The sequence below is a fragment of the Podarcis bocagei genome (assembly GCF_964188305.1).
Source record: "Podarcis bocagei genome assembly, chromosome: 3".
Lineage (NCBI taxonomy): Eukaryota > Metazoa > Chordata > Lepidosauria > Squamata > Lacertidae > Podarcis > Podarcis bocagei.
In genome coordinates this window covers 71,375,021-71,400,589 of record NC_138127.1, presented here as the reverse complement: position 1 = coordinate 71,400,589, position 25,569 = coordinate 71,375,021, and the positions used below count along the sequence as shown (strand labels likewise).

General features: G+C 46.1%; 1 protein-coding gene across 4 annotated transcripts; it reads right to left on the bottom strand.

The window, feature by feature from the left end:
- Positions 1 to 1,225: 1,225 nt before the first annotated feature.
- Positions 1,226 to 25,253, bottom strand: TMEM151B (transmembrane protein 151B). 4 transcript variants are annotated; one of them, XR_014006137.1, is made up of 3 exons: positions 20,625 to 20,726; positions 7,346 to 9,472; positions 1,226 to 3,265 (listed from the first exon to the last, which is right to left on the bottom strand). XR_014006137.1 is itself a non-coding variant. In XM_081187005.1 (2 exons), the coding sequence occupies exons 1-2, from the start codon at positions 25,095 to 25,097 to the stop codon at positions 8,036 to 8,038; spliced, it is 1,440 nt and encodes a 479-aa protein (XP_081043131.1). In that variant the 5' UTR covers positions 25,098 to 25,253; the 3' UTR covers positions 1,226 to 8,035. The 4 variants fall into 4 exon arrangements, 3 of the variants coding, with proteins under 3 accessions (XP_081043131.1, XP_081043129.1, XP_081043130.1); XM_081187005.1 differs by lacking the exon at positions 20,625 to 20,726 and adding an exon at positions 25,095 to 25,253 and having other exon boundaries at positions 1,226 to 9,472; XM_081187003.1 differs by having other exon boundaries at positions 1,226 to 9,472.
- Positions 25,254 to 25,569: the final 316 nt, after the last annotated feature.

Below are 25,569 nucleotides of genomic sequence, written 5' to 3'. Positions count from 1 at the left end.
TTTTAGTGTACTGCACACACATGGCAGAAATCAATTTCTCAGGCAGCCAGGGTGGATTCTTTTCCTCAAGCCATGAAAAAGTGAAACAAAAACTGCCCAACTTCAATTTTTATCAGATATGACTCATTCGAATTGTTCTGCAACTACACAAAAAGAGGGAGAAAGATACTCCAAATCAGAATAGGGCAGCTTCAAGAAGTACTGGAAGCAACAGAAAGTAAGGTTTAGGGGCTTCAGGTGATTGCCCACCTGTGCTGTATAGCAAAGCAACCAAGGTAGGGTGAACTATCAACCTGCCATCCTTCCTTTCCAAGGTGTAGCTTAACAAAGTTGTTTGTTAGCCTTTTCAGACTTTTGAACTCTGAAGATAGGGCAGAAAAGGCAAGTCTTCATATGACTCAGGTCGTATGAAATGCACGTAGTTTCCATATAAAATTGCAAACTCGGCTTCCACTTTTCTGAACTGAATGCATATGACAAAAGGGCCATTTCCCACGCAATGGCTCTATCTCTTAGCTTTTTCTCTAAGTGCAATGACACTGATTTGGGAGGTGCAAAGTTAGTGATGTTAAATGGGTTTCTGGATGCATTACGTTTTTATGGCCATTTCCCAATTTTATACTAGTTGTATGTTAGGCTCATTTTCTTGTCCCCATATTATTTAACAGCTGGTATATTCCAAGTAACAACAGGTAGTTTAAGATACAGTGACCAAGGGATAAAATATTGTATGAGCACCAGTCCAGGCGCATTAAGCAACTTTAATCCAATCCTACCTGTTAGTTCGCCTGAGAGGTTTCATTAAGAAGCTCTGCACATAATTATTATTCCTCTCAGCTGCTCTACCCTGTTTATTATAAAGGGAGGCCTCCAATTCTGTCCTGGTGCTTCTTGCAACCTCTCTCTCTCTCTCTCTCTCTCTCTGTGTGTGTGTGTGCTTGTGTGTGACACATTTTTGCTGCTGAAATATGTGTGCATTGACCCACCTTTCTGTACGCCTTGCCTGCTAGGGAGGGAGGTAACACAGGATAGCAGTCATAGGGAGGCGAGGAAGACAAGTGTCCTGTTATGTTTGCCTGTTCACCTACAGACAGCAAAGACCTGCCAGTCATTTCCATGGCAACAAGTTTAAGTGAGGAGAAGCTGCTTCGGCATTTAAATGAATTAGAAAATGAATGAAATGTTATTAAGGTGAAGTGGAAGAAAAGGAGTTATTTCTTTGAGAGAGAAAGATTTTTGCATTTGGCTGTGGGACAACAGGGTTGTTGTGAGGACAAAATTGGGTATGCTGATTTTTGCTACCTTGGGCTCTTTGAAGAAAGACCAGGATATAAATGTGTTACACACACACACACACACACACACACACACACACACACACACACACACAATTAATGGAGATGTTAAACACGAAATCAATAGAGATGACAATTTAAATCAGAAAGAGTAGTTATGATCAGAACTGTGCACAGCCTGCATCAAATCTACAAACAAACCCAAGTTCTGTTATCAGAACAAATAAACCAGATTAGCAGCTAGTTCTTTAGTTTGGACCTCTACTACCAGGTTGATGATTTGTGTTGCTGTTCTAGAATTATGACCCAGAAACTGAATTTCTATAAGTGAGCACATTATTTTATCCGGCAAGGAAGCTTTGGTATTGGATTCTGGCGAAGGTTAAACACTATTCTACCATTTTAGACTCCAGAGCATTACAGATCTCTAACGAATAAAACATATTTTATCTTCATGGTTATGGCGCTGTCCCAGTTTGTGGTGAATGTAAAACAGCAGAACGTCCTCTGTTTGTGCAAACCGTAATGATCTCACAGCACCTTTAGCAAAAACAACAGGAAGCATTTCCGTTCACAGGAACAAATAGATGCAGTAAAAGAAATAGGTGGCTCAGAACTCGCACCAAGGCAGAAGATGTTTTGTTGTTTTTTTAATCCAGTGTGTCTGAGGACATTTTATCCTCTGCAAATTCCTAAAATAAATGTCAGCCATGCATGTCTACTTTGCATTGCAACATCCATATGAAATGCCTCCAAGACAACAAATTTAAATTGCTATGCTTTTTTGACACCTTGCAAATTCAGTGGAGCTGGACAAAACATTCCAAATGCCGTTTTCCATTAAACTTAAAATATTTTATGAGGGTTTTGTTGCAGCTTTTTCAATCTGCATAATTCTTTTGGTTGTGGAACCATGAAAGGCTGATGTGGAAAAGCTTTTATATAATTCACATGCACCTCATTGTGCATTTCCCCCCACAGCACCAGGGAAATATTGTTGCTTAGCAAGAGAGAAAAGCAAAACACTAAATCATCTCGTATTATTTTGAAAGGGGACAGAATGCACCTTTTATCACCTGGTCCTATGAATATGCTTCTCTTGCCTCCGGAGACTCATTTGTGCGTCTAGGCCAGCTTTTAAAAATAAATAAATAAATAAGCATTTTTTACCTTGATTGATTAATGGGATGCCGTCCAACATCAGGCCTCATTAGCCATCAGCTGACAGGGCCGCTAGGGATTATTTGCATCGTGTAAGTGATATGGATACTAAATCATCTGGACACATTCTACCTATATTCTCCACCCCCCCCTTAAGTGAGCAGCTATGACTGTGGTAGAAACATCTTGCACTGATGAAAAATGACTTTCCAAGTGTACGTGTAGGTTCCCTCCCCCTCCCCTTCATTTTACAAACCAGTATACAAAAATAAAATCACAGTGGGTGATCCACAAAATTACCAGAGTCCCAAGAATGTGTGATTTGATTCAGAAAGAGCATTTCTACTCGTATGCTTAGGGTGGACATTAAAAAAAACAAACTTTTTCAGGCAAAGCAAAAATGTGAAAGTTGTGCTTACAACAGAAATGTGCTTGATAAAAGTGGCACCCACCGGAAAGCAACATGGGATCACAGATCCTCAGCAGTTCCTGGAAGTGTTGTATAGGTGGCTAAATGTTATTTAGTCAGAAGAAACTGTTACTGATTGCAGATCCCACCCCCCAACCCCCGTGGGACTCCTTAATGATGCAACTCCACAGGCAATGTGAGCAGAAGAAGAGAAGAGAAAGCTATGAGAAACAGTGACTTGTTTCAAATCTTGGATTGTGGCAAAGCCACATCTTGGCTAGGAAGACCTATCTTTCAGAGATGCCTCAAACCTTCAGAACTGTATTCTTTCTGATGGCACTGGGAAGATTAAATTCATGGGCACAGCACACCTCCTTTCTTCATATAGTGTGGTCACAGACTCCATTGTGGGAGAAGGAAAAACAGAACAGAAGGATGAATTAGATTATTGCATCTCCAACGTATATTATTGCTTTTTGCAACTATTCTTTTCTGTAAACCACTTGGGAAGTCCTCCCCCCTACAATCAAGCAGTATATAAATTTTATGAAATAAACAAATAAATAATGGTGCAACCCTAAGTCCACTTACTTGTGAGTAGGCACCACTGAACACAGTGGTACTTACTTCTGAGTAAGCATACATAGGATCAGGCTACAGGAGAGGATACAGACCATCAGGAAACACATGGTAACCAATTAAAAGCTTGCTGCATGGCACTTCTAATTGCAAGGAGAGACTATTTTGCACTTTTTATACTATAGTATGTGCCTTTGTAATAAATTATTACAAAACTGGCCTGGTTTCACAGGGGTTCTTCTTTGTGTCACAAAACCATGCTAGCAGCACATTTCTTTCTTGCAATGAAAGATCACTTTCAACACATGTGAAAAATGAGCAAATATGCATTCTGCATCAGCATTTAGAACTAGGCATGGTAACATGAATTCAGGACAGTCTTGCAAGCTTTTCATAGATCTACAACATGAAGCAACGCAGTAGCAGGTGCTGCGAAGATATCAGGTGAAGAACACTGAAAAAGTTGCATCATTGTGAAAAAGCCACATTTTTGTGGTAATAGTGGAGGTTATTATCTCACAACTTGTACAATTTCAATAGATAATTCAGTGCCCTAACATCAAATTATTCAAGGCAATCAGCACAGGAAAAACAAAAAATTAAAAGAATATACTTCTCTCTTACACGTGCATGCACACACACCTCTTTAAACAACAAAACTAAGACTACATTCAAACTTCTGGATGTCCATTTTTTTCCAGATTGATGGGTGATGCTCATGACAACTACACTGAGGGGCAGTCAGTAAAATGTCCACTAGATGTTGCTGGACTACAACTTCCATCATCCCTCACCGCTGGTCATGCGGAATTGGGCTGATGGGAGTTGTAGTCCAACCACATCTGGAGAGCACGACATCGGCTACCCGACAGTAAGGGGAGATCTGTATGACGAGTTCTCCCAGTACTTTATTCTCTAGTTGCACCATGGGTTACTTTGAGCCATGTTGCAACTGTATGCAAGAAAAGCCGCTCGCAGCAGATCATCCTGTGCTCCTGGTCTGGCATTGAAGTCCCAAATAAATAAATAAGTAACAGGAAGTAATGCCTGTATAATGTTAAGCAAGATCTTATGCATCCTTTCCTGGGGCAGATTACTTCAGGATTCCTCTGTATGGGCTATTAGGCGAACATAAGCTGGGTATGGGTACCATATGGCTTAACAAGCACTGAAGTGGTGCACCAGAGTTCCAAAAAAAGAGACATCCCTCAGGCCAATCCTCACAACTCTGAGCCTGTAACTCATGGGTAGGCAAACTAAGGCCCAGGGGCCGGATCCAACCCAATCGTCTTCTAAATCCAGCCCACGGATGGTCCGCGAATCAGTCTGTTTTTACATGAGTAGAATGTGTGCTTTTATTTAAAACGCACCTCTGGGTTATTTGTGGGGCATAGGAATTCGTTCGTGTTTTTTTTCCAAAATATAGTCCGGCCCAGCAAAAGGTCTGAGGGACAGTGGACCGGGCTCCTGCTGAAAAAGTTTGCTGACCCCTAAATAGCTTCCCAATGCTGGTAACCCTCTAGCTCAGGATGGTCCAACACAGTATGGGGGGGGGGAGTCTGGAAAGACAAGGAAAAGTTGTGCACTGCCAGACCCAGAAGCTGAACAGAGGAGCAGGGTCAGTTGTGCTATTTGGTCAATGAATGAGAAATAATGAGATTAAGACGCAGCTGAGAGAACTCAGGTTACATATGAGGGAACAGGCTGTCACTATAAGAGCAGATCAGGCCATCAAACCTGTTGCCAAATAAATTGTCATCTCAGGCGTAAATAACCTGGAGATCAGACATTACTCTAAAGTGGAATGAATGTGAGGCCGGCAATTCCAGATGCTACACTCTTCAAAAAATAATGTTTACGGTCACACAAGAGACATAACAACTGCTGCTTTATGCAAACAGTAGACTTTGATACAGGTTATCTTCATGCTCAGCCTCAAATCCCACATTCATGTATTTTAGCATTCTGATCCTATACGACATCACAGTGTCAAGGACTGGCTGGACAATGAGGCGTAGTGGGAGGCACCCGCCAAGGAACCCCCAAGGGAAGTTCCAGAGGAGGATGGCTCAGAGCCTGGGGATTGGTGGTGGAGAGGTCAGAGGGAGACGATTGGAAGGAGGGGCTGGATGCCGAAGGGGCAACAGGGTTTAGTGAGCAGGAAGAGCCAGTGACAGAGCAGTTCAGACTCCGAGGCTGAAGCAGAGGAGAGGGGGCAAGAGGCTGCTGAAGAATCCTAGGAATCTCCCTCTCCTGCTGTGACAAGCTCCCCTCCCTGCTGGTCTCCAAGAACAGAGGCCAGAGGTAGGTAGGCAGGCACAGTTTGAGACTGCTTGGGAAACATACGGGAGAGGAGGAGTCTTAGAAAGGGTAGAATGCAGGGACCTTCAGTCCTGGCATCTGCTCTATGGGGCCAAGACCTACAGGGAAGTGTTGCTGAATTGTATGCCATTTCCTTGAATAAAGAGTTAACTTCACTGACAACTGACTCTGCTTCTTCGTGCTGACCTGCATCTGACGCCAGCCTTGATTTCCCTGCAAGCAACTGTGTTCAAAACAGCCAGTTTTCTCTCACACTTCCCCTTTCCTATTTTACAGAATATCCAGCTCGAATAACAGTTCCGGAAAACTCAAGTTTTGTGCAAATTAATCCTATATTATAAGGGCACTACAGTCTCCGCTGCGCCTCCTTGTCCAAAAGGAAACACAGACCCTGGTAAGTATATCTGGCACCCCTGGAATCTTGCACCGCTTGTGGAAATTGGGGTGACGTGTTTCAATATTGTACCAAAATTACTCAAAAGTGCAGAGGCCTTATTTGCTAGATGAAGTAATGTAACACAAAATGCAAATAAGCCAGAATGTGAGCAAAACTCTATTTTTAAAAGCAAGTTCAGCATGATAGAGTTCTGAGATCAGTGCCTATCCTTCTTATGCTAAATAATGTCAGAGTAGAAAATGAAAGGAACAGTTGTTCTCCTCTAGTGAAGAAGGAATTGATCTGCCTGCTAATAGACAGGACTTAATCTCACTGGAATGCAAAAGGATCCATTTGCATGTTTCTGTTCTTTGACTAACACTGCAATCCTGTATGTGTCTACCCAGAAGGAAGTCCCATTGAATGTAATGAGGCTTAGTCCCAGGTACTGTGCATAGGATTGTGTTGTTTGTATTGTCAAGGGTTTGGATGGTTCCAGGAACTTCAGAAAACTATTTAGTGGTTCCTTATACTGTCCATTAATTTAGGAGGGTGGGACACTCAGTAACAAAAGTGTCTTCCCATTACAAAGGGGCTCAAAACGCCTTGGAGCCACCTGTCTTAAGGGATATGAATTATAACAAGTTACTTCTCTTGCTATTGCCTCATTCTTCCACCAGAAAGAAAGCAGGTTTCAAGAATCTCTCTCACTCTCACATACACATGCTTTCTCAAACACAATTTCTCTTTTATGCTCTGTATAACTGCCTCCCTTCACATTCCAGAGAACACCATCAAGCAGACAAGCTTGACTTTAAGTAAAATTCAGCCTTGCACAAGCACACTACCCCTTTGCCTTACACACCAACCTTCTCCTGTATGAATAGATAAACTGCAGCTGAACCTATCAGAACCTCCCTTGATACCAGACTTCCTCCCTGCCTGCGTTCATTACAACACATTTTCATTCACTTCAGAGCTCCCAGCTTCCCAGTGCATCCTCACCTCCCCATGACATCTCTCCCAACACCAGCAGATGCCTAGCAAATTCAACTGCTTTCCTTTGTGTACTGGCCCTTCTTCTGTGTTCGGAAAGAAGACTGCATTCTATTAAAAGCGTGGGGTTTCCTTTGCAAATTCCCTGTTCGTTTCTGCTTTCTGCTACCACAATGAAGTAAGTACTTTGAATGCTTTGAGCTTTACCTATGGGATGCTGATTCTCAGACGTGAAGCATCAAGGCTTTCCAAGGAGACATCCTAAGATCTCGCGTCCCCAGCAGCTGAGAACAGCGTAACAGTCGGAGCATGGTTTAGAAAAAGGAAGGCGGCCTGGCTAGTAGTTGCTTCTCAGTTATTTCTCAGCTCCTTTTGCCTGGGAAACCAGTGCAGTTAATTGCCTTGCTTCTCAAGGAAACATGCTACACTGCCATGAATTCAACTGCCAAAGTGTGTGACTCTACAAAGATTGGATGACGTCCCCTCCCCACAATAATAATCATAATTATGGGGCAGGGACTGCTCTTGCTAGACAGATATTGTCAAGGTGGCCTGGTTAGCTAGAGGCTAGGAAGAAAGACACACACACCCAATACTTGGGCTGTTACTGCCCTTCCCTTCAGATTTTTTTGTTTTTTGCATGTGGCTGTCAGCGTTTAGTTCTGTGCAGTAGTTTTGATGGTGGTGTTAGCTGCCCACCTCACATCAAAGCCATTACAGAGCCAGAATGGAGCTCAGGAGCTGTTGAGTCCTTTGTGGGATGATAAGAGGGAGCCATTCTCTCTGATTCACATGGGATGTGTTAGGACCTCTCTTTTTATCTGCTTCCCCCCCAAAAAAAACCACCTCCCCACATCTTTGCACATGGCACTTCTCCTGTAGGTACTTTTCATGCCCTCACAGCGAGGTCTCCACGCAGGACCCATTCCGATGGAGATGGCGGTGGTCATGGTTGAGGCAGCCCTCGTTTCGGTGCACGATGAGGATGGGGAAGTAGAGGGCGTCCTGGTAAGGAGGAGGGTCTTCCTCCTCCACAGTGACTTGGCTGGACAGGCGGGTCTGTTCAGTTGGGCAGCTCTGCTCGTTCAGGCTCCCACTCCGGCTCTGCCAAAGGCAGCTGCGCCGTGAGCCATAGAGACGGCTCAGTGAGAAGCGGCTGCTGCTGAAGGGGATTCTGGGGCTGCCGTTGCAGATGCTGAGGGCGCTGCGGGAGAAGATGGAAGAACTGCTTATAGTCCTGTGGCACTGCTCACAGTTCTGTCTGTAGCTCCCATAGCGGCAGGAGGAGTAGGTAGTGCAGCTAGACAGTCCCACCAAGTCCATGAGGACAGCCTCAGAGTAGCTGGGCACCAGCTGCTGGTTGGACCGGATATGCCACTCCAACTCAGTGCTGTCCACTGTGTTGACCCGGGGCATCCTCCGGCAGAAAGGGCGCTCTTCAGCCGGTGTTACTGCCACATAATCAAACCCAAAGAGTTTCTCTACATGGTAGTGGACGTAGGAAGTGCGGAACTCATTCAAGACCCGCAAGGGCCAAGACAAAGTCAAGAGAGCAGCAACCCAGAAGACATAGTGGGAGACGTACCAAGGTAGGTTGTCTGGGTCTGAGAAGGCCACCATGTACTCTTTGAAGTCCACATTCTTAAGATGCATGCCTTCCCTTGCCTCCATATAGTCATCCAGTCCCTCGTTCTCTGTGAAGAAGCGGGCCCTCTGGGTCAGATAGGAGTTCTCAGATTCCACGTTGGCAAAGCTGAAGCACTTGGTGAAGCGGAGCCGGGTGGCCGGGAAGTTCTCCAGATCAATCAGGTCCTTCGAGATGTCCTTCACCCCGCAATTGGAGTAGTCAAACTCTGCTTCTGCCACGTGGGTGTTGACCCTTTCGTGGTACACTTGGGTGGTGGTATACGCGTCCCCGTTGCGGTAGCGGGTGACTTGGCGAGTCCTCCTAACGTAGTGGTAGCTGATGGCTTTCCACCAGATGCAGGGGGTGGCTTGCTGCATCCTCTGGACGCGCTCGTGAACGCTCTCCACATCCACCTTGTACTGGAGCTCATTGCGGGTGTAGCAGTGCCAGCATTCCACCAGGTAGACAACGTAGAGCATCACCAGGAAGGCCAAGGGGATGTAGATGTAGCCATTGGAGCAGGGGCTGTCATGGTACATCATGGACTTTCCCTTGTAGGCGCTGTCAAAGGTCAGCCGGGTCACCTTCGTCACATGGCACCAGGTCATGGCTCCCATGCAGCCGTACATGAGGAGGGAGAGCACCAGGCACTTCCAGTGTGACTCCCTACAGAGCGACTTGCTGAGCGACTGCTTCACAGGCCGTTGCTTCTCCAGGGCGGGGAAAAGAGAGAACAGAAAGAGAAATTACTATACAGTGAAGGGAAAGAAGAATTGCCACAGAGCTGCACCGGCGCCTTGATTATCATTGGCAACTAACCAGCTAGAGAAGAAGTCACAGATGGGCATCCCCAGAGGCATGAAATCTCACTTAAAGGCTACTCAGGATAAACGCCTCTCATTTGGCAGGCGAGAGAAGGAGGCCTGCCTCATGTGTCATCCTTTCCTAGGATCCATATAGTATGTCCTCCAGTTGTTGTAATAAGAAACCTGTACCCACTTCTTGCCATCCTTGGGCTGCCACTGCACATTCCCCTCAAAAGTGCTCACGAAATGTGGCCTTGGGGCATGTCGACCTGGTCTGGAAGCTACGATTCTCTTCGAATCTGAAAGGAGCAGCTGGATGACTGTTCCATTATTTAACTCATACTACAACACAGGATGGGAAAGATTGCCCCATTCTTCTCCCCCTCTCCCTTCAGACATTTTCCATCATTTGAAGTCTTTCTTAAAATACAGTGGTGCCTCGCAAGACGAAAAGAATCCGTTCTGTGATTCTCTTCATCTAGCGGTTTTTTCGTCTTGCGAAGCAAGCCCATTGAAGGATTAGCGGATTAGCGCTATTAGCGGCTTTTAGCAGCTTTTAGCGGCTTATCTGCTGATCGGATCAGCTGATAAGCGGCTTAGCGGCTTAGAAAAAGGGGGGAGGGGAAAAAACCAGCAGGAGCTCGCAAGACATTGTCGTCTTGCGAAGCAAGCCCATAGGAAATTCGTTTTGCAAAGCACCTCCAAAACGGAAAACTCTTTCGTCTAGCGAGTTTTCCGTCTTGCGAGGCATTCGTCTTGCGGGGCACCACTGTATGGGAATGCTGCTTGCAATCCATTGCCACTCCTTGCTGCAAGTGCAGGCCAGCCAGCTACCTCCTTGTCCAGTGAAATCTACTCAAGAGTCAGTAACAAAAATTAATGGTGATGGGATCCATCATGTTCACCTGACAGACCTAGTTATGGCTCCTTGCCCTTCTATGAGAGGAAGGCAGTCAGGTGAGTATTAAGCACACGTATTTTTGTATCACCTACAACAGAAGGAACATCAACATAGCCAACCTGGAAATAACCAAGCTTTTTGGACTCACACATACCTCCAGTCTAGGATTCATTTTGAAAGCATTTCTTTATGCATTCATCCATTTGATCATGCACACAATAAAGGGACTGGAATCTCACACTAAAGAGAAGATAATAGCTTGCAATGTTCCACCATTCTCCAGTGCCTGATGTTCCTGTACAGAGACAGGAAGGGAAGCTCCCCTTTGCCCTACTCAGGGTACTGGGAACCCCTGCTAAGTACAGAGGGATGTTCTGTATGCACAAATGCAGGAGGTGCATGGCCTGTGCACTAGGAGATGAGAGACCTGTAATCAAATGCTTCAGGAACTCTCTTTACACTGTTGCTGGAAAGCGAAAGAAGGCTGAGAATGTTTATATCCATGCCCTTTTTTCTGCCCAGTACAACCCCATGTTATTTTCTAGTACTGGGGATATCTGAAGAGATGAACTGAAGACTCTCTCCAGAGACAGCTAATGCGCTACCCTCTAGAAAATTTGGACTATACTTCCCATGAGCCCCAGCCAGCATGGCCAATGGTCAGGGAAGATGGGAGTTGCAATCCAAAACATTTGGATTATATCTCCAGTACTTTTTTTCGAAGAAAAATGAGATGCTGGTACTCCTATCTTGATAAAAGTGCTTTGGCAACAGCACAAAATGGCCACCATGGGCATCAAAAAGAGGTGATGGTACTTTATACTGGTGAGTACTGTTCCCTCAAAAGAGCTCCCAACCTTTGTACCTTAGATGGGCGCAAATCATGCCCTTTAAACTCACAATGTTCCAGTGGTATAAATAATTCCTGATGCTACAGGTCAAATTCCTGCACTTGCATTTCTACCACATCTTCAATCCTGGATGGGTGAAACAGTAAAGATGTGGTTACAAATAAAATAAGACTGATTTGTTTTCAGCACCATCCATGCGCTGCTTATAGAATTGCAGGTGACTGAAATGGAAATGCATTTACAAACCGCAGTTTCTCTCCTGCTTCAAAGCTGCTTGTTCTATTTTTGTATATCTCACATTTTCTGAGAGTGACTCTAGACTAGCCAGCCCTGATGTATAAATCTTCCATGTTAACAGGATGCAAGAAGCAGCCTTCTCATTGGCATGGTTGTCATCTTCAGGGTTATTGGCTAGATTTCTCTAGAAGGAGCTGTTCGTATTTATATTAAAGGATGAAACATTCCAAAACACAAAATATAAATCTGCTTTTATACCCTTGATTTCCTGTGGGAGGGGAGAGACAGACATCAAAAAGCATGTCTCCATATATTTTTCACTGTAACCCCTGACTCTGACCACCCTTTTTTCTGCGGACGTCTGCATTCCTCTGGGGCTAATCTATGTGGAAGGGGCAGCAGGTAAGTGGCACAGAAGTGGGTGGAACCTCCCTGTTTCTCTCATACACTTTCTCACAGGCCATCTCTTCCTCCCCACCTAGCTGGCTGCTGAGAAAGGGACAAATAGCTCTTCTCAGAGGTCTGGACGGCTTGCTTGTAAGGAGCTTTTGAAATTAGGTCCACACCATGGTATTTGACATTTTTGTTCATTTAAAGCCTTTTTAGACTGACCTTCATCTAATGGTCTCAGGGCAGAGTACGTCCCTAAAAGCATAATGTCATGAAAATACACAAACAATCCCAATAAAATAGTTAAGACACCAATTTCTACATGCACAGAACGAGGTCGGGAAATTAATGCACAGGGCTGGCTAGAGTTACCTAAACAGAAACCAACAAAAGCCACAGCAAATAAATAAATGAGTTTTAAGCTGGCACTGAAATGGAGTGTTGGCATCAACTGTACCTCTAAAGAGTGAAAGTCCAAGAGGTGGGGCTTCACCACAGAGAAAAGTGTGGGAAGTCTGATAGGTGAGATTGAAGGATGGGGACATCTTATGAGAAACTACAGCTGCTGGACCTCCCTGAAGCACTATAAATCTGCCCAGAAGTATAACAAAAACCCGAGAACATCACAACACACAACATGATGGTACGTTTCATCTCTTGGACTCAGAAATGCCTAGCATTTTCTTTTAATTTTTCCATATGTACTGTGAATCCAAAAATGATTGTGAAACCAAAGGGCGGGGATGTATCTCTTTTACTGCAATGTATTTTGTACTTTGGTTATATAATTTTTTTTAAGCAAGAAGGGCCTCTGTAAGGTGGCTGGAGGAATGTTGAGAACATCTGTTCTACTGTTGTAAGGCTGGGGGTTAGACCTGAGAGGGTTAGTGGGGCAAGATTTGAGTATAAATGTTTCATATTAGTTCCTTTTATTAGGCAGTTTGCTCTTGACAGCTGGACTTTCTTTAAGTCTTTTTGAATGGAGCAAAAGCAGGTCTTCTTCCCCAGTACCTTAGAGTGATGTAATCTAGATAACAATGGAAGGACACATAACAGCTTTCAAGTGAGACACAGAGAAATGAGTTTCCATGCTCTGCAAGTTCAAGGAAAGAGCCTCTCTCTAGAGTTCTGATGTTTGGCTATCTGTTGGGAATATTATTTTAAGTGATGCTTCTATCCAACAGAAAGATAGTAGACCTAATAATAATAATAATAATAATAATAATAATAATAATAACAACAACAACAACAACACAAACACTGTTTCCCTGGGTCTCCAAATTTCTAGTTTTGTTCAGTTGTGTTTTTTATTTTTTGTTTGTTAAGAATGGAAAGTATCTAGTGCTTCTTAGCAAGCCGGATTGCCAGGTGTTGAGACCATCATTAACCCTCCATATCAACACAAAATAAGATCGGCCTCTTGGGTTGAGTTAATTATGTCTCCAGGCAACACCCTGCTCCCAGAAAGCAAGTGGTTGGCTCTGTGTCAGATGGGGACTTTCTTCACACCAGAAAGAGCACCGAGAGAACGAAGCAGATGGAAAAGGCGAAAGAGCACTTCGTTCGAGTGGCTGAGCAGATCTGTGCTGAGCATTCCTGGCTGGCTCAGTCCACCTACAGTACCAAATCTAGCTGACCGATTTAGAACAGTAAACACAGCTAGGTCTGGCTACTCCTCTCAATCACAACTGGATGCCAAGCAAAACTGCTACTGTCTTCCTTGGGCTTTCCTGATTCTATGTTTCTGCTCCTGTGTTTCTGAGGGTAGCGACCGGTCCCCAGTTTGGGGTTTCCCATATGTATTCCAAGAGAAGCACAACTGGGAGAGTACAGCTGCAGGTACATTCTCACTGGAAGATTCACATTTTTTCAGACCCTTGTTGCAAGTTGTTGTTGCAAGAGTCAGTGTGGCGTAGTGGTTAGAATGTTGGACTAGAACCTGAGAGAGAGCAGGGTTTGAATCCCCACTTAGCCACTGGGTGACCTTGGGCCAGTCACCATCTCTTAGCTAAACCTGCCTCACAGGGTTGTTGTAACGATAAACTGGGAAGGAGAACCATATACCCCCCCACCTTGAGATCCTTGGAAGATAAAGGTGGTATATATATAAATAAATAAGTAATAATAATAACAAAAAGAATGGTCTGATCCACAATAAAAATTCCCTGATACCCTTGTCTGCCTGGCTCAGAATTGCACCCGAATTCTTAGCACAGAAGCAGATCAATGCACCAACCCACCCCTGACATAATAAGCACAGGCTTGGTAAAGTTAAAACCTCCAGCAGAGAGGTTAACAAATCATGAAGTAGGTAAGTAGGAGGGACCATAGCTCAGTGGTACAGCATATATCTGCATGCAGAAGACCCCAGTTTCAATCCCTAGTATCGCTAAGCAGGGCTGGGAAAGACTCTTAAACACTGGAGAGCTGTGGGTAGTTAGTATAGTATTGCTACACGCCACCTCAATCTGCATGAGCAGTGCAAGATTCCTGGGGTATCAGGAGTGCTTAGCAGGGTCTGTGTTCGCTTTTGAGGTACATCAGTGACTATGATGTCTTTATAATATATGCCTTAAAAGGTAAAGATAAAGGGACTCCTGACCATTAGGTCCAGTCGTGGCCGACTCTGGGGCTGCGGCGCTCATCTCGCTTTATTGGCCGAGGGAGCCGGCGTACAGCTTCTGGGTCATGTGGCCAGCATGACTAAGCCGCTTCTGGCGAACCAGAGCAGTGCACAGAAACGCCGTTTACCTTCGCGCCGGAGCAGTACCTATTTATCTACTTCCACTTTGACGTGCTTTCGAACTGCTAGGTTGGCAGGAGCAGGGACCGAGCAACGGGAGCTCACCCCGTAGCGGGGATTTGAACCGCCAACCTTCTGATTGGCAAGTCCTAGGCTCTGTGGTTTAACCCACAGCGCCACCCGCGTCCCTGATATATGCCTTATTTACATATATATACAACCTGCACCTAGATGGAGGCATTGCAGAGCATTCACATCTTAAGAGGGGCTTGTCCTTCCCAGCAAAGCACTGGATTCAGAGGCACCAACTGGTGCTTTCTAGGGTTCTGATTTACACAGAGGGCTGCCTTATACCAAGTCAGATCACTGGTCCCTCTGAGATGAGAACTGTCTACACCAGTGGTTCCCAATTAGCAGACCCCCTGTTTTTCAAGAGCCAAGTCATGGATCCCCTGGGGTCCACAGACCACCAGTTGGGAAGCACTGGTTCACACTAATTGGTTTTAGCCAAGAATCTTTCTGAGCCCGGAGTTGTTAGGAATTGAACCTTGGGACCTTCCACTAAACTAGTCCTTCTACTTTCAAATTCATTTGGTGAAGGGGAAGACATGTTCTTCCCCTTCAGTAATGAAATGTCAGACTAGGCACACAACAGCTTCACCTTTTCCTTAAATCACCTCTAGAAAATTTCTGCACTTTCAGCAGGCTTGTAAACACTGGAACTGTTGTGAGAGCTGGGCTCTGTCTAAGAAAATCGCATTACATCAATGGTCCCCAAAGGTAACGCCTACTTCATTGCAAAGTGGTGCTTCTAAGTGCAGGAGGAAAATAAAGCATGACCTGCTGTGCTTCTGCTGGGGATGAGGTATGTCTCTAATTCAGATACTGTTTGTTCCATCCATGGCCCACCTTGCACAGAAGAAAATAAAAGCACAACCAAGGGGCAGCATGCAAAGCAGGGGGTTCATTGACTGTTGTGTTGGACGTAGCAATTGGAACTGGATTTAAATTAGACGTAAATTTCCTTGTGGCCTTTGGCATTGACCTCAGTTCCCCATCTGTAAAATGGGAATAATGGTGGTCTACTTCACATGGTTATTGTTAGGACAAGCAAAGCACTTTTTGCATTAACAGTGCAAAAAGGATTTTATGTTAATGTGATTTTTAAGGGAAAGGCTGTTGCTCAGAGCATGAACTTTGCAGGCAAAAAGCTCCAGGTTCTGTCCACACATAAGGCTGGGGAAGGCTCCTGTCTGAGACTACAGAGAGTTGCTACCAATTGATTAGACAATACAGTGGTACCTCGGGTTAAGTACTTAATTCGTTCCGGAGGTCCGTTCTTAACCTGAAACTGTTCTTAACCTGAAGCACCACTTTAGCTAATAGGGCCTCCTGCTGCTGCCAGAGCCCGATTTCTGTTCTTATCCTGAAGCAAAGTTCTTAACCTGAAGCAGTATTTCTGGGTTAGCAGAGTGTGTAACCTGAAGCGTATGTAACCTGAAGCATATGTAACCCGAGGTACCACTGTACAGGGATAGATGGAACAATGGTCTAACTCTGTAAAAGAAAGTTCCTATGTTTCTGTTTTGAAAACCCACAGCTCATTCCAGGTATCTGGTCCTGGTTGTTATCAGGAACAGCAGAATGTGTTTCGGGGTGTGGGGGAGAGAAGTAATCTAAGCTTCTCCTCAATAGCCTAAGTAAAGGAGCACTGAGGTGCAGAATCAGCACTTATGTATCTGTGTCACATTGTTAGCCAGTAAAAAGGAAAAGTGAACTATGCATTGGAATCACATCTTGCCTGGCAATGCAATGGCTTAGACATCCTATTAATCTCACTGAGGACTGTTCAAAAAGTTCATGAAAACCAGTGTCTTGCTAGGTGATGTTGAAAATGCAAGGTGCCTCCTAGGACATCACAGCAGCTCCCTCTCGGCTTCATTTTCCTATTTTCCAACTTCCTAATGTTATTTTTCAGTGCCTCCCTGTAGGCTTTGACCATGAGGGACTCCAGCCCTAGTTACTAAAGCACCGAGTCAAGCAGCTTTCCCTGCAAAGCCCAAAGGAAATGAGAGTGCTGAGGAACATTCGATCTCAGAACTGTCTTGTACAGAGGCAACACTGGAAGGACTTCTCAACTTGGGGGAGTTCTCTTCGCTATTCATAACATTTAGCTAGCAATACTGCGCCCAGTTGCTCATGCATCTTGTGTTGAAGTTAATGGGATTTATGCCCTGCAAAGCAGATTTGAATAACTGCATGCTTATTTAATGCCAGCAAAGGACTGTTCTGTACCTCCATGTTTCTCAAATGGAATGGCAGAACTCCCGAACAGTATTCAGTAGTAAAGCCCCAATCTCCTCCTAACCACTCCAGGCCAGTATTTTAAGCAACTTCCTCAAGTTCACGTCTCAAGGACCATGGAACTCCAGCCAGCACCTAAGCCATCTTTCCTTGTTTTGTGTTACATTTGAGCAGGTTCATGCTCTTTCCTTTTTTCTTAAGAAAACTGACAGTGATGCCTTTGAGAAGCCCTCCTCTCTCTCCTTTGCATGACCTGAATTCAACTCCATCCCAGCACAGCAAAATAAAATAAAATGCTGGACTATGTTGAGAAAATCCATCAAAGACTGCAATCCTATTAAACATACCTGGGAATAAGTCTCACTGAACTCAGTGGGACTTACTTCCGAGTAGTCATGTGTGTGACTGCACTGTAAAACACATTAACAGAGAACTGCAAAGTTGGCGCACCATGTCCCTATTCAGTAACCACAGGCTGGCTTTCAATCCAAAGCCTTTTCACCAGCCACTGCATTTATCTGAAAATAGAAAACTGAATAGTAAATACAATTCAGCCAGAAATCTTTTTTCCTTTCTTTCTCCTAAGGCAGTCATACTGAGTGACTTTGTCTTTTGCAGACCTACAGTGTCATATACTGCTCAGGTCAAAGGAGGTCAAGTTCTTGCCTCAGTCCCAGAGTAAGCATTAGCCTACATTACAAAATGATGTCATAATTTAGCTGGGGGGAAAGCAGTTCCTTTTCAGGAGAGGCGAAAGACTTACAACTCAAACTAGGCAAAACAAAATAGATTTCAATGGGCTAAGGAATGCCTAACTCTGACCACACTGTTAAGAGTAGAACGGCTCAAGGCTGAGTAGTAGTGTTTAACTATCAAGTGATCATCTCTGACCTTAACCACCCTCATTTTCCATTATATTTTTACCAGCCACCTTCACTCCTCTAATTATACACTACTCAAACCTTGCGTCCTCTTATCTTTGTCCAAAATGACAAAACCATTCATCTTTTCCACTGTTCAATCTGTGTGACATTCCTTCTAATTCAGGGGTCAGCAAACTTTTTCAGCAGGGGGGGGCAGTCCACTGTCCCTCAGACCTTGTCTGAGACTATATTTTGAAAAAGAAAAAAGAAAAGAACGAATTCCTATGCCCCACAAATAACCCAGATGCATTTTAAATAAAAGGACACATTCTACTCATGTAAAAACATGCTGATTCCTGGACCGTCCGCGGGCCAGATTTAGAAGGCGATTGAGCCAGATCCGGCCCCCAGGCCTTAGTTTGCCTGCCCATGTTCTAATCCTTACTCTGTTTCCTGCCCCCTTGGGCATCCAGCACATTTGCCTTGCCTTACATAGAAAGCTCACAATGACTCTGTCCCACCTGATCTTTCTGCCCTTATCTGACATTACATCTTTGCCAGTCACCTTCACTGCTCCAATTCTACCACAGTTGGCTTTGCAAAAGTCTCCTGCTCTCTTTAACAAACCGCCAACTCTCCCATATGTCTTGCTATGCCAGAGTTGGGGGGGGGGATTTGGCCTTCCAGATGTTGTTGGGACTCCCATCACCACTGACCCTGGTCAGAATTGGGAGATGTGTCGAAAGCCTTACTAGAAAATCTCTAGTGGAACAGCACTGGAGGGAAGATGCTGGTCAATTCTGGATCCAAATGGCAGAGCTAGATGAGAAGGGGGCTGGCAGTGCTAGGCATGAAATAGCAAACAGGTTTATGTGTGCACTGAAAGAGAACTGCTTGTGTGAAGTCCAACACCACCTGATCAATACAAACCTTTTCATCATCATCATCATTATTATAGATTAATCACCCTGGGGTGTTCCAATGATCCTTAAAGCAGATGAGAACTACCATCCCTCAGTAAAGATACCTTTCCTATTTTAAAAAACTGGAGGAAAGAATCCATTTAACTATCTTGAAGGGCAAAGCAATTAGAGCATCATAACTAAGACTGCTAAGTGATAATGCGAATGATTCAGAAATCCTGAACTTCGGTGAGCTGTTGATACTTGAGTTTTTTTCTCTCCCCCTCCACCAAAGATACATAAAATGTGGGGATAGAAACCATAGCACTAATTAGCTACATCTACACATACAAGCGCTGCCGCCAACTATCTGTGATGCATGCAAAGATGTAAGAAAAGAAGGTCAAAGGAGACGTGTGGTTTTCCTTCTCGTTCCAGTGAAAGCAGGAATGCTGACAAGATACACCATTGACAGCTGTTCCCACGCATAGACTCCATAGTACAAGGGATGATAGAAAACACCCACTGCCTCTGACACTGTGGTGTACCTGCTACCTAGCTTAACACGAAGTTCATAGGAACAGTTAGGGAGAGAAACGTCTGTTCAGTGGTAGAACCAATGCCTTGTATGCAGAATGTCCCAGGTCCAATCCCTGCCATCTCCAATTAAAAAAAAAAAAAGATCCAGTAACAGATGATGTGATGACAAAGTCAGTGTAATATTTGCCTGAAACACTTATGTGGAAAGCCACACCCCTTACTTCCTAGCTCTCCATTTCTACAGCATCCGCTTGGCTTCACCTGAACTGGCTCTGTTCCCAGTTTCTGTTATGCATTTCCATTAACCTGTTGCATATTTATATACATATATTAAAAGAACACCAGCATGCTTACAGATATGTGAGGATTGGATCACTGCAATAGGCATTCATTGGGGGTGGGAGATCACTAACATTTCTACATGAACAGTGCAAGGAAGTGACCAAATAGCACATGCAACATCCCACACTCTGAGCAACCATGCCTCCTTCTATACCCCTTTGCAGCCAGAGTCCTAGATAACTCAGTCCTGCAAGTCTCACCAAGAAGAAGCACAATCACCACCTCACAGCGAGTAAGAGTTGCCTACTCCAGATAGGTTTAGTCCCTTCTTCACACACTTCAGCTATCCTTTTGCAGATAAATTCGCCGTTTGCAGACTCACACACAAATCGTCCCAGGTTAATTTAACGGTATCTAGACCATCAGTTACCATCCTCTGATTGGTTCAAGACTCAGCTAGGGGATGAAAACCCCCAAATCCCTCACTGGCATGAAAAGGTGGCACAAATGCACCCTTTCAGCGGCTAAAGTGTGTCAAGAGGCAATATATAAATCTGCGCCCAGAGATTCCTAAAGGTTGGGGAACATACAAAGTGTATATTCTGAACTGTTAGCAACTGGCAGCGCAGGACCGAAAGGGCACAGTGTTCCAAATGAGTTCATCCTAAACAGTCAAATGAGCCAAGCCGAAAAGAACGACCCAGACACCAGCCCGCCCCACATCCCCCCCACCCCACCCGCTCCCAGGCGTTAGGGTTTTGCAAGGAAGGCGACGGGGGCCATCCTGCTCTGCTCCCAGGGACCCCCGAGCGCGGCGTCGGACAGGGAAGGCGACGGTGCGAGCGAAAGATTGCGTACCTGTGTATGCAAAGCGCCCTGGCCCGCTTAGAGCCGGGGTGCAAGCCAAGCCCCGTGCTGGAGCGGAGGGAGCCTCATCGCGATGCAATGAGCGTGCCATGCAAAGCCGGTCACATGCAGACGGTTACAATGTGTTTTGCAAAGGGCCGCCCGGCGAGGGCAGGTAGCTCGGCTGTCCTCACCTCCTCTCGGGCCCCCTCCGCCTCCTCCGGAGGCACCGAGGCGCTGCTGCCTCTCTCGCTGCTGCTGGCCGCGGCCGCCGAGGCTGGGGGGGACATGGCGGCGACTCGGGGCCTCTCGGGTGGGCGACCAGCAGGCGCGGCGGCGAAGACGGCACATTATCCCGCCACCGAGAGCCGACGAGCGCCCCCCGCGCGGTCGCGCCGGGGCTGGCGGTGGCCGGGCGGCGGTGGGGAACCGGGAGCCGTCGGCGCCCCCGGCATGGTGTCCCCCAAAAGCCCGGAGCACCCCGGCTGAGGAAAGGGGGTTGGCGGGCGAGGAAAGAGCCGAGCAGCGCCGCGAGGGGACCCTCCACGGCGGGCTGCCGCTGCCGCCCAAGTGCCGGCGACGGCGGGCTGAGGAGCTGGTGGTGGCTTCGCGCCTGAAGGGCTCCGGGCAAACCTCACGCAGCCCGCCGGGCGCGCACGCAGCGAGCGGGAACGGGCAGGGTGGGGAAAGGGGCGGGAAGCCGAGAAGGCTGGCAATGCGAGGGGCGCGGGGAGGAGGAGAGGGCAGCACTGGGAATGGGGGGCTCGGCGGCGGCGTAGGAGGAGGGCAGCTTCGTTCCCGCGCGCGCCTCTTTTCCCTCTGCTGTGCCAGGGAGGGGAGCGAGTGACCTTGAGGCTGCGGAGCTCCCTCGCTCTCCCTCTCGCGCCCCCCTTTGTCTGCCCGGCTCTGTGCGCGGTAGGCGAGGAGGAGGAGGAGAAGCGGCAGCAGCCAGTCCCTCGCGCTCCCTTCCTCTCTGCGCCCTCCTCCTCCTCCTCCTGCCGCCGCCTCCCCCTCTCCGCATTCAGATCCACCGCGAAAGTGGAGCCCCCTTCCAGGCGCGCGAGAAAGAAAGAGACGTGCTCTTCGCTCCCGCAGCAGCAGCAGCGCGGGAAAGATCCAGGCTTCTCCTCCGAAACCACAAAGCCTCCTGGGAAGGGAGAAGGCGAGGGAAGAGAGGCCTTGTTTCTGCGACAATAAAGGGAGAGCTCCAAACGTGGCCGTCTTTTATTTCTGGGTGCAACTCGGCCGGCCCCCCTCTGCTGCACCTGTCAAATATTCAGGTTAGACTTTCCGAAGAAGAAGAAGAAGAAGTCCTAAGCGCGAGGCAGCCGAGCCACGCAAGCCAGAAGCATGTCTCGTCCCGCAGAATTAGCTCGCATGCTAAATCAATGTCTCCGGCTCGCGGCAGACAATTAACGTGCCTGTCAACGGGATGAGAGGATGAGTCTCGAAGGCTCCATTAGTGGCCAAGATGAATAGCCATCATCGTGCCCAGATGTAAATACGTACAAGATGGAAGTAGTGCGGGATGATCGCGGGGGGGGGGGATAAATAACTGCCCCCACAGGAGGACGTCGAAGAAGTTCGGGAGAAAGTATATCTTAGAAGGAAAACTTGGAACGAATTGTTCCGTGTTACTAGGGCTTCGTGGCTGGGCATCCTTCTCTAGAGCATTTCAAAGTCTCCCTCTCAGATATGTGGTTATGAATGAAAGTGGTCCGGGCCAGGCAGGCATCCCGCTATAAAGACTTTCCTTTGGTCTAGAATGGTCAATTTGTATGCTGGAAGCGATCAGTTTAACTTGTCCTGTACATTGCCCATGTAAAACATTAAAGAGTAATGTGTGGGTCATGTATAACCACTATTGTTCTAGCTTATTAGAAAACCTCATATTCTATTCAAAATAAAGAGAAAGTTTGTAGTTGTCACATTTGCAGAGATATGTTCAAAAACGTGATGGTGGAAAATGCTGAAAGAAAAGGACGTGTCCTAAGACTTCAGGAATGGGGAACCTGCGGCTCTCCAGACAGCATGGCCAGTGGTCAGGAATTATGGGAGTTGTAGTCCGATAACATATGGAGGACCACAGGTTCCTGTTCCTTTTCTGAATCAGGACTCCAAGGACTCATGTTCCAGTTTCTACAGCCATGAAGCTCACTGGTGACCTTCTCAAACTGCTATCTCTCAGTCTAACCTAAATCACAGGGTTGTTTTAGGAGGGGGAAAGAAAAACATATGGCATTTTCGATGAACTTGTTTGGAACAGTTTGAGATTTGGCTTTTTAGGAGGTAGGAAGGAGAAAGTACATCCAATTAAAATCAGCACTAGGAGTTCCAGTTTTCCCAAGCTGAAGGTAGGACCTGGCTTATGCTCATTTACCTTATTGTCCCAGCAAATGTACAACCTAAGGCACCTTTCTAGACTTCATGACAGCAGCATAATTGCCAGCTTTCTTTTTACTGGCTCTGTTCCTATGATTTTAGCAGCAGCCTGATATGCAATTTTTTTTAAAAAAAACCAAGGTTTTGTTTATTTTTCTAATCCTATGCACTAAGAAATAAATCCCCTTGATCACATTGGGACTTGATCACATTGTGCCAACACAGTCCAACAAGTAGTAGATCTACCCAGAAAGTGTTGAGGACAATTAGGGACAACTTGCCCCAGGTTGCACTTATGTAGAAGTCCTATGGGGCTTAGTACAGTCCATAAGTAGACACTGAAAGAGCAGGAATTTGCAGTAACAGACTGAAGGAGCAAAAATTTGGTAGGCTGTACCTAAAAGCTCAGCACTTGCCTTTTCAACCAGAATGTTTTATAACCCTGAGTGAGATCGATAAATTCTCCCCATCGTATCATTTTCATTTCCTTTGAAGGAACCTAGGTAACTACGCTGCCACATGAGCCCTTAGCGCAAAATAGTCCCCTTTCCATCTATCAAACCTGGCAGGTTTCTAAGTAACCTGATAGCCAATCAGTCCAATGGTCCAACTAAGCATAATGTCAGCAGACTATGTACCCCCAGCAGAAAAGCTGAGTGTAAAATGACAGCACTACTAACTACAGAGAATGTAACAATTCTGACAGCCACTCTCCAGCATCCACAGGGCAATATTCCCAGCATACACCAGCTAAGGAATGGCATGCTGGTGATGCCTCTACATCACACAGGGTTACTAGACATATGGAAGCTCTATATGCATACAGCTGTACATACAGAGGCACCTTTCATGTCTGGCAGAAAGCAGGGATGTTGTCTTCTTGGGGTGGAGCCAAAAGGCAGGACATGAGGAACCCCCAATCCATGAGCCAAACCACCAGAATTCCTCAAATGGCTCATGAGACCATCTTTCCTAGCCGTGCCCACCTGTCCCACACCTGATGTCATATGGTGTAAGAGGTAAATCTGCAGCTGCAAAGGAGCAATTTGGGACTCGAGTGCATTCCTGATTGTCCCTTTTCAACCAGCAGATACCAAGCAAGTCCCTGCAAGCACAATTGCACCTATTTGCACTATGCATTTGGCACCTTTTAAATTTGGCACCCAATACAAGCTCTGTTGGGACTGGTTCCACTTGGGAGTTCACAGGAACTCCTGAGTAGAGCCCATCTCTGTCAAATGCATTTGGCGCTGAATTTAAATCCAAGCCTCACTGGAATCAGCTCCACTTGGGTTCTCCTGAGTTGAGCTGATCCCTGCTGAAAGCCAAATTTCAACAGCACCATATCCAAGCCCTGCTGCAAAGGAACAATGGTGAGTGCATAGCTAAGTATGTGCTCTTGGTTACTTGTTTGAATGGAACTTGCACTTGGCAGGATGGGTGTAGCCAGGATTTTTGCTGGGGGAGACAGACCTTTCATTGGTGATGAGGCAGAATCTCACTTTGCTGTGTGTTTTTATTGACTGGGGGGCAGTTGCCCCTCCCTGCCCCCCTTGGCTACACCCATGTTTGGCAGTGTTCAAAATCCCTCCTTCAGTTCTATGCAATTTTCATGATGAAGTCAAGAAGGGAGCAGGGGGCAGGAGTGGCGGTCAGGCACTTTGCAGTTACCAAGTAAGTCATTGCGGGCACGATTGCACCCATTTGCACTATGCTGGAAACCCCAGGCATAGACATCATATCAGCTTTACTTTTGCTTGAGTTCATTGTATTTTTCTGCCCAGGACTAGTTCAAGTTTGTTTTCTGCTGCCAAATTTAAAATTTACAGCCTATCTCCACAATGCTGTGCTTTATTGTATACCAAACAGCATAGTAATAGCATATTGAATTATTAAGACTGTAATATTACTTTCATTTTTTTATGTCTGCCACATCTTTCCTTCCCCTTCTTCTTCCACAATATATATATATTGGTGTGTGTCCTGAGCAGCTGGTAGACATCAAAAGGTTCTCCCCTGGAATGTAAGGAATCCCATTTCTCTCCATGAGCTTCTAAAATGCTTCTGTGCATTTTCTCCAAAACTGTGGGCAGCAGTTTTCTCTCAAAGGCAGAGTACAAGCTTAGTTTCCTCTATGGGCTGAGTAGGCCCTGGGATCCTATTTATTTGGATATTACTCATTAATGTGTGGTAGAGCTGTAGCAACTACTCTGCAGCGGGGGCTAGTCCACTCACCACCACCTGCCTTCAGCCAGCTCCCACCAGCCTGCCTTTTTACCTACCATCTGTCCAGGGTGGTGCCAGCTGTCAGCTTCCTCCTTAGCTTCAACATTGCCCTTGTAGCACTCAGCAGGGAAGAGGATGGGGAGAAAACTAGAATTAGTTGGCTCTGCCTGTCCTTGGCTCTGGCTCCACCTACTGTTGGGCTCCCTGTCTTCTGCCCTGCCAGCCCCAATGGCCACCACTCAACCAGTGCTACTTTGACATAAGCACATCAGCGTGAAATTTTATTACGGTGGCTTAGAATGTAAGCTCGGCATTGAGGAAGCGGATAAGCAGATTCCCTGCACTTCCTGTCCAGCTTGAACGTCTCCCAAGTTGGCAGGATGCAAAGGCTGTGTTTCTGGTGGTAAGTCGTCACACAGCAATAGGAAGAGTGGGTTCCTTGCATATTATGTTCCCATGTATCAAGCAGTTAGGCAATTTTAGGCTTGGAACGGTCTTAAGGGTCTCCCTATTTTAAAGGTGAATGAGTCT